Raw genomic sequence first — 9,830 nt, forward strand, 5'->3', positions numbered from 1 at the left:
ATAAAAATAAAAATACCTCAAATCATCTGTGGTCTGGCGGACCCCCTGCGCCCCCTGGCGGACCCCCAGGGGTCCGCGGACCCCAGGTTGGGAATCACTGATCTGGGCAACTCCCCAGCTTCCCTGAGGAGCAGCCTGGTCCTAGTGCTCCAGAGGTCCCTGAGGAGCAGCCCGGTCCTGGTGCTCTAGAGGTCCCTGAGGAGCAGCCTGGTCCCTCCACGTCCCTGCCCAGAACCACGGCCCTGCCCAGCACCATGGCCCTGCCCAGATCGACGAGTCGGAGAGAAGTCGTCCGCGTTTCGCCAAGACGTATGAGTCTCATGCAGAGAGAGGGACGGCGGCGTTGGAGGCCATGGGGGGGGGCTAAAAAAAACAATCAAGTGTGTGTCATTGGCAGAGGTGATGTTTACAAACCGAGACAGATTAGATCCCTACGATGATTTGCACCTCTGTCCTGGTCTACTGCTGGTGGCTCGTGATCGGCTTCTACCTCAACATCCTCTTCAGCTTGGTCAGTGGGCTCTATGCATACATTGTGCAGGATGCAACAGGCAAAGACTGCTGCGCTGATGTTTCCTGTATCCCTCATATGCAAGCATCTTAGCCTCCTGAACTTGTTCTTGAGGATGCCGAAGGAATGCTCGATCACCACACGAGCAGTATTCAACCTCTTGTTATACCGCCTCTGCCTAGCAGTCAAATGCCCGTTGTCCCTGTAGGGCTTCATGAGCTGGGGCATTAGTGGGTACGCAGAGTCCCCAATGATGTGCATCCCCTCCGGCACCAGGGACTGGGGATCTGCTTCTAGCAGCCGGCCAACCTCCGACAACCGAAATGCTCTCGCATCGTGCCAGCTACCAGGGTCGCCCACACTAACGTGACAGAACCGCCGATGGCTGTCACAGTACCCAGTGAGTATGACTGAATAGAACCCTTTCCTATTCAGATACACCACTGGGTTCTCGCAGTGTGGCCTCACAATGGGGATGTGGCAGCCATCCACGGCACAGACCGTGTTGGGGAATCCTGCTGCCCTGAATCCTAGCTCTGAGGAATGTAGCGCTTCCCCTGTGGGCCAGGAAATGTGATGGCCCATTTGTGCATTCAATAGTGCACAGAAGTCGTGCAGGTGTTTGCACCCGGTGGATTTCGTTGTGTTGAACCGATCTGCAACACCCCTATAGGACTCTTGATTAGACAGAGTCCACAGACATGCAAGCACACTGCGATTCAGTGGCAACTTTGTGTGCAGTGTGTTAGTATACACAGGGCCAATGGCAGTCATCAGCTCCTGAATGGTTGAGGAAAGAGCAAAGGGGAGTGATTTTCATTCAATGGTGTAGCAGCATGGGCTTTAATACTGTAATAGCCAACATAGAATGTCTGCTGATTGTATACCTCCACGTGCCCACGGGAGAGTCTGAAGTGACTTCTGAAGTCTGAAGGGGTATAGCGTGGGACCATCTCTTCGACAAAATAGTTGATTTTGGGAACCGATCTAGAACAGAAGGCAACTTCAGCATAATGTTTACTTTAACTACTACTATCTCAGTGTAGGCTAATACAAATGGCAACAATGTACTGGACGTGCATTGGCGACATTTTTAGTAGCCTTGCTTGGACCTTGTTGGAAATGTATTTACAAATATATGGCATGCACCATTTGATTGATCTGTGAAGTGCATCATTTAGGAAATGTGTCGTGATTGTACTGTGATTGTACTTGTCGATAGGGCAAACAATATTATGAGGGGGGGCAAATGTGTAGGAGTTGACAATATGTATTACACTTGATCAAGTGGAGCAAGATTGGCCCCCATTTCTTAAGAGGGGTGTAGTATTACATGATGTAGAATCTACCTATTACTGGACATGCTTTGTACAACCACAACACTAGATTAAACGCTTTTATTCAATTGCAAAATCACTGAAATAACACTTGTACTGCTACAGCAGATGAATGAATGACGTTGAATGCCCATCACGAGATTTCTCAGTTTTTTTTCTTTTTTAATTTTTTTTTATTAGCGTTCTGAAATCATATTGCATCAAGCGAGCCTACTGTTGGAGATCCAGGCACCGCCGGCGCTCAGATGTGAAAAAAGCGCCCCCTATCGTCTCCCAGATGGTAAATCACCCTTTTGGATTGGACTCAATGAAAGTGAATGGGAGAACGGATTTCTGACTCCACATTTTACTTCTCACTGATGTAACCGGGGTCTACCAGAGTTCATTCTGGAACCTTGGTGCCACGGCGAATATGTGTTATACTGTACACACGGTGGATCAATACAATTATCGATTTTTTCGAATGGTGATCAGGAATTGGAATATAACACTTGGATACCATCTGATGTCAGGTAAAAAATCTATGTTATCAGTCTTAGGATAATCAGACTCGTTTTCACGGAGATATAAGCGTATATATATATATATAATATGTGATATTGCTGTTTCACTGTAAAAGCCATCAGGAAATAAGAGCAGCGATTATCAGCGCGCGGCACGAGCGTGCGTGCGCACACATACTATCGATCATCTAGCGTTTATTTGAACTATTCATAAATAGGCTGACAAATGACAACGTTCTGGAATATTCCAGTAAAAGACGATTATCTACGATTATTTATGATTTACTACACAGTAGTAAAGAAGGCGATTTACTACACAGTAGTAAAGAAGGCGAAGCAGCGCCTCTACCACCTGAGACAGTTAAGGAAGTTCAGAGTATCGGGGAAGATACTCCAGTCCTTCTACTCAGGAGCTGTAGAGAGCATCTTGACCGGAAACATCACTGCCTGGTATGGAAACAGCACGGCACAGGACAAGAAGGCCCTACAGAGAGTGGTGCGCTCAGCCGAGCGTACCACGGGTATTGCACTACCTCCCCTGCAGGTTCTATACAACAAGAGGTGCAAATCCAGAGCCTGCAGAATAATGAAAGACCCCCACCACCCCAATAACAGCCTGTTCCAGCTGCTGAGGTCAGGCAGACGCCTGCGAACCCCAGCTACTAGGACAGAGAGGCTTAGGCTCAGCTTCTTCCCCCAGGCCATCAGAGCCTTGAACAATGAACAATCCACACACAAGCACACTAGCAGCCACTTTAACACTTTAACATGAGCGGGAACACACTCATGCCGCACACACCCGCTTATGGCCAAAAGGAAAGGCCACTTTAAATTAGTATAACAGTAACAGTGTATTGCACTACCAAAGCTACCTAGCATGTCCTATATGCTCTGTAAATAACTATACAGATACCGAGATGTCACACCATACCTGTTTATTGCACAATGTTGTTTTTATTGGATTCTATTATGTTGTACCACTGTATTGCACATCGTTGCGGGCAAGACCACCCGCATTTCATTGTATACTTGTATGCCGTGACAAATAAAACTCTTGACTTGACTTGACTTATCATCATAGGGTTGTTTTTTCCGCGAAAACGAGTGATTTTTCAAAATGCTATCAAACGGAAATGAAGCGATAAAAAAAAACAATCTGCCTTGACAATGTTGACTGGAAAATGAGTCTTTAATAAGCGACGGGCAGATTAGACACATAGCCATAATTTAAAACATAGATTAGGGGCGCCCCAGTGGCGGGGCACGTGGCGCGCTCAGCCGCGTCCGAACCCGTCGTTATTTGCCGAGTGTCTCCCCCCCGCTCTGTCTCCCATTCCTCCTCTGTCTCTCTCTACTGGACTGCCCAGTAGCAATAAAGCGATAAAACGCCAACAAATAAATATAAAAAAAAAAAACATAGATTAGGCGATATTAAATTAACATTGGAGTGGGTTTGGGCATCAAGGGGGTAAAAAGGAAAACACGGCATGGGGATGCAGACCAGATAAAGACTTTCGTGTACATCATCATACCCATCGTGTCCATGGTCATGCAAGAGTTGTCGGACTTCAATGGCATCGAACTCGTCAGCAACAAAGAACAAGTGTGCGACTGGTTGTTGTGCCATTACGACTAGGCGAGCAGAACGGTCTCGTGCAGGAAGTGTCCGCCTTTTTAACTCCTCCCCTGGCTTCACTCGGCTACTCTCGTCTATTTTCGAGGCGAGCTGAAATCCATCTCGAACGCGCCTAATGCCATAAGTGCAGGAAGTCTATATGCAAAGATCACAGCCAAGTGCAACACCTGTAAATAAAATGAATTATAAAGAAATCTATTTGTCTTTTTTCAATTCAGGTATTTTCATAAACGTGCGTTTCGCCATGTCCTGACCAATATGCGTAAATTCTTTTTTCTAATGAGCACATAATGTGAGTATAATGTGCAGCTGGTTGAAACGCTGGGATATTATGTAGAAAATGTATAAATGAATATTTGTATGCACGTCGAATATACTTTCCTCAGAGCGAGCCCAGCCCACTTGTGTCACCAGCTGTGATTGGTCGCGCCCCTATTTGCTCCCGGCTGCTCACTGGTGAGACGAGAGGGCTCACTCTGCATTGGGAGGGGCTCTGTGTTGAGATTATACCGGCAAACAAGTCTAATGTATCCCTGCTAGAAATATTAGCAATAACCGGTGCTTACTAACGTCAGCGTCTCAGCTATTTCTGACCGAAATAGTCAATTTTCTTTTTATAAGGGCACTTTCTTATTCACAGGGACTTTGTCCAGTTTTCACATGCTGGAATATGGGGTCTAAAACGTATAGAGATATGATAAATATGCCGTTTTCTGCTTTTTCCCCCCATAAAAACGGACTTACTATCAAACAAACACGAATATAAGTGGTTAAAATTCGGAAATATTTGTAATCTGTTACAGATATCTTGAGATTAGGCTATTAATGTTAATCATGGGAATTTTTTTTTAATATTAAAAATTATATGACTTTGAACTTGATCCATACTTTCATCCTCTAAGCCTCATGAGCTCCACCAGCGCCAGGGATGCACAAGGATGGATGACTTATTTAGGGAACTCCAGATCCCAACAATATCTGCTGAAGATAAAGCCCAACTCAAAGAACCCCTGACTCTTGAGGAATTGAACCATTCAATAAAGAACATGCAAACTTCTAAAGCTCCAGGACCGGATGGTTTTAGTACAGAGTTCTATAAGGCGTTTTCGGTCTTGCTTTCCCCTCTACTGCTTGATGTTTTTAATTAATCATTTGAGACCAATTATACTCTTCCCCCAACATTTTACCAGGCCTGCATCTCACTTTTGCTGAAGCGCGATAAGGACCCCCTTAACACTTTCACTGCCCAAGCTTAATTCCTTTTTACCTCCTTGAATGCCCAGCACCACTTCAATGTTAACGTCAATATCGCCTAATCTATGTTTTAAATTATGGCTGTGTCTAATCTGCCCGTCGCTTAAAGGATAACTCCACTATTTTGGGAAATTAGCTTATTTAACATCTTCCCTGGAGTTAGACAAGAAGATGCATACCTTTTTTGTCTCTGTGCGTGCATTTTAGCTTTGGGAATAGATGCTCCGTTAGCATAGCTTAGCTTCATCACTGGAAGTGAGGCAGGACAGTAGCCTTACAGTGCCTTACAGTGTATTGCAAGGTCTGACATTGACCAAACTTGATATGCATGACCTTGGTGGGCTCTAGGTCAACTCCTGAAAAGGGGGTCAATGTCAGACCTTGCAATCAAAAGTTAGGGGCGCACTGAAATTATGGCAAGGGTTATTAGCCCCCTAACTTTTGATAGCAAAGTCTGACATTGACCCCCTTTTCAGGAGTTGACCTAGAGTCAATGTCAGACCTTGCAATACACTGTAAGGCTACTGTCTATACCCATGGATATAGACAGGCCACATGTACATTGGCCATTCGGAATAGTTACCTCAACATGTGTGCCGGCTCCTTAGAACCACTCAATCCCAATCATTTAATACACATGTGCCACTCAGAAACATCCAATCAAGCAGGTGTGGTTCCTCATTAGGGCTTACCTATATAAAGCTACCAAATGAGATAACTTTCCTCTTGGACAAAAAAGGCTGTGATACTCAAAGACGCTCTCGGATCGCTAACCCTCATGGTTACCCCAGCCATGGCAGAAAGACTAGTGAATGGTGAGTACTTCTACTTCTAAATTACATGCTATACTATGTTATTTGATATTATCTTGTCTAGCACAGTCTCTGGAGCGTAACAGTAAGAAGCATTTTGTATGAAAGTATTCTGTACTTCTGTATGACAACTATTAAAGAAACTTGAAACTCGAGTAAACAAGTAAAGTGTAAATCAAATGTCATGTAACAATTATTACTGTAGGAAGGGACTTTGTTATTTGATACATCTGCTTTTTCAGATCAAAGATATGCAGCTCAGACGATGGGGGAAGCCAGAGGTATGGGAAATCATTCAAAAGCAAATAAATGACTCATTCAAATGTTTATATCAATAACTTTTATTGTGTTTCTCCATTTCATGTAATCAGCTTCATTGGCAGCTGCAACCCCACGAGCGCTCACTCCACACCCCCCAGTAGCCAGGCCACCTTCAGTGCTCACTCCACACCCCCCAGTAGCCAGGCCACCTTCAGCCCCCACCCAGTACCCTCCAGTGGCCAGGCCACCCTCAGCCCCCACCCAGTACTCTCCAGTGGCCAGGCCACCCTCAGCCCCCACCCAGTACTCTCCAGTGGCCAGGCCACCCTCAGCCCCCACCCAGTACCCTCCAGTGGCCATTCCACACCTCACACCTGCATCTCCACGACAGTCAGGTCTGTACAAACCAGGTACATTAACCAAAATTACAACCTAAATAGAGCAAAGGAAATCTGTTTGTCAACACTTGTGTCTTTACAGACTTCACACACAACACAATCATGCTGCTCCTGGAGCTGACTAGGACCCACCAACACCTCTACTACCGCAATAAGATAGCGTTTTACAAGAAGCCCGGAGGAGGACTTCAAGGGCCGTGGCTACAACATGACAATAGAGAAGCTGCGGAAGAAACTGGGCAACATGCTAATCACATACAAGAGGGCTAAGGACCGGAGTCACTCTACAGGAGGGGGGAGCATAACCTGGGAATACTATACAGTATGTGCAGTTTGTTAATGCATTTCCAGTTGTAGCTTCTTTTCCAGTTGGAGCTTTTTCTTAACAACTGTGCTCTTCCACAGATAATGGATGACTTATTTGGGTCCTGTGGGGTCGGGAAGGCACCACCAGGCACCATCGTGTCAAGCCCTCTATTCTCCATGAGGAGGGGTTCGAGTGCCAGTGCCACTGCTACATCCTCTGAGCAACTACCCAGCTTCCCTGAGGAGCAGCCTGGTCCTAGTGCTCCAGAGGTCCCTGAGGAGCAGCCCGGTCCTGGTGCTCCAGAGGTCCCCGAGGAGCAGCCTGGTCCCTCCACGGCCCTGCCCAGAACCACGGCCCTGCTCAGATCGACAAGTCGGAGGGAAGTCCTGCGCATCAATCGTCCGCGTTTCGCAGAGACGTACGAGTCTCATGCGGAGAGACGGACGGTGGCGTTGGAGTCCATGGCGATGCCCGATCAGGACCGACGGAGAAGGACAAAGGAGAGAAGGAGGAGAGCATTTGAGACACAACATTTACTTCTCGCCCAAACCAATAACACACTTTTAACTAGTCTCAACCACGGTGTCACCCAACTCACTAATACACTCCAAGAAATGGTCAGCCAGCAGAAAACACTTATAACACTCTTGTTGTCACGGGCACCACAGTCACCAGGTAACTAACATTTCATGCATACATGCCACTTTTGAGTTTCTTTTTTCAATCACAGTCACCAGATAACTAACATTTCATCCATGCATGCCACTTTTGAGTTTCTTTTTTCAATCACAGTCACCAGGTAACTAAACATTTCATGCATGCCACTTTTGAGTTTCATTTTCTTTTTTTGCAATGTTTTGGTTGTCACAGTTCCTGCCTGGATGTGCTCTCTCTCTCTCTCTCTTGTCCTTCCCCTGCAGGGCCACTGGAGGGTACTGGGTGAGCACTGAAGGTGGCCTGGCTACTAGAGGGCATGGAGTGTTGGCTGAAGGTGGAATGGCCACTGGGGGGCATGGAGTGTTGGCTGAAGGTGGAATGGCCACTGGGGGGCATGGAGTGTTGGCTGAAGGTGGAATGGCCACTGGGGGGCATGGAGTGAGCGCTCGTGGGGTTGTAGCTGCAAATTACATGAATGGAGGAACACAATAAAGGTGTTATTAACATAAACATTTGAATGAGTCATTTATTTGCTTTTAAATGATTTCCCATACCTCTGGCTTGCTATCTGAAAAAGCAGATTGTATCAAATGTCTGCATATTGGGTTCAGTACAAACCGTTATAGTTGTAGTGTCTGTGTCAAAGCATTTCTTTTATTCCCTGCTAGCCAGGGAATTCTAAACAGAATGTATTCAAGGTTTCTAGCACTAACAATGTTGTCTCACAACAAATGGGGCAGTGGTTGGTTGGCCATATTCATCCCCTTGACGTGACTCAGTACCTCTGGGGACCACTGATGCTCCGAGATCCCCTGCTGGTTTAGCCTGGCTTTTAAATCTCCCAGTTTCCATGAGCTGCCACACGGAGGCACAGCAGGAGTCTTGATGATGAAATACACTGTACAGAGTCAATGCATGTAATCCATGCCTGTTGACAAATACTCAATATGTGCATCACATCACCCTGTGGGATATGGCCCACCAGCTCACAAAAAAGGGGAGGGTGGGGGGCTAAAAAGAAAAGGGGAGGGTGGGGCGCTAAATGAACAATCAAGTGTGTGTCATTGGCAGAGGTTTACAAACTGAGACAGATTAGATCCCTACGATGATTTGCACCTCTGTCCTGGTCTACTGCTGGTGGCTTGTGATCGGCTTCTACCTCAACATCCTCTTCAACTTGGTCAGTGGGCTCTATGCATATATTGTGCAGGATGCAACAGGCAAAGACTGCTGCGCTGATGTGTCCTGTATCCCTCATATGCAAGCATCTAAGCCTCCTGAACTTGTTCTTGAGGATACCGAAGGAATGCTCGATCACCACACAAGCAGTATTCAACCTCTTGTTATACCGCCTCTGCCTAGCAGTCAAATGCCCGTTGTCCCTGTAGGGCTTCATGAGCTGGGGCATTAGTGGGTACGCAGAGTCCCCAATGATGTGCATCCCCTCCGGCACCAGGGACTGGGGATCTGCTTCTAGCAGCCGGCCAACCTCCGACACCCGAAATGCTCTCGCATCGTGCCAGCTACCAGGGTCGCCCACACTAACGTGACAGAACCGCCGATGGCTGTCACAGTACCCAGTGAGTATGACTGAATAGAACCCTTTCCTATTCAGATACGCCACTGGGTTCTCGCAGTGTGGCCTCACCATGGGGATGTGGCAGCCATCCACGGCACAGACCGTGTTGGGGAATCCTGCTGCCCTGAATCCTAGCTCTGAGGAATGTAGCGCTTCCCCTGTGGGCCAGGAAATGTGATGGGACATGTGTGCATTCACTAGTGCACAGAAGTCGTGCAGGTGTTTGCACACTGTGGATTTTGTGGTGTTGAACCGATCTCCAACACCCCTATAGGACTCTTGATTCGACAGAGTCCACAGACATGCCAGCACACTGCGATTCAGTGGCAACTTTGTGTGCAGTGTGTTGTTGTACACAGGGCCAATGGCAGTCATCAGCTCCTGAATGGTTGAGGAAAGAGCAAAGGGGAGTGATTTCCATTCAATGGTGTAGCAGCATGGGCTTTAATACTGTAATAGCCAACATAGAATGTCTGCTGATTGTATACATACCTCCACGTGCCCACGGGAGAGTCTGAAGTGACTTCTGAAGTCTGAAGGGGTATAACGTGGGACCACCTCTTCGACGAAATAGT

The 9,830-nt window shown here is 46.8% G+C and overlaps 2 protein-coding genes across 2 annotated transcripts; both read right to left on the reverse strand.

Moving 5' to 3' along the window:
• Positions 1-406: 406 nt before the first annotated feature.
• Positions 407-1,464, reverse strand: LOC311243063 (uncharacterized protein; the record flags this gene model as incomplete). Its single annotated transcript, XM_084332134.1, has 2 exons — positions 407-1,291; positions 1,399-1,464. The coding sequence occupies 2 exons, from the start codon at positions 1,462-1,464 to the stop codon at positions 407-409; spliced, it is 951 nt and encodes a 316-aa protein (XP_084188260.1).
• Positions 1,465-8,751: 7,287 nt separating this feature from the next.
• LOC311243064 (uncharacterized protein) lies at positions 8,752-9,630 on the reverse strand (the record flags this gene model as incomplete). The annotated part of the gene is made up of 1 exon (XM_084332135.1): positions 8,752-9,630. The coding sequence occupies one exon, from the start codon at positions 9,628-9,630 to the stop codon at positions 8,752-8,754; it is 879 nt and encodes a 292-aa protein (XP_084188261.1).
• Between the last annotated feature and the right edge of the window lie 200 nt (positions 9,631-9,830).

This window comes from Notolepis coatsorum (genome assembly GCF_963971535.1).
Source record: "Notolepis coatsorum genome assembly, chromosome: 16".
In the NCBI taxonomy this organism is placed as follows: Eukaryota; Metazoa; Chordata; class Actinopteri; order Aulopiformes; family Paralepididae; genus Notolepis; species Notolepis coatsorum.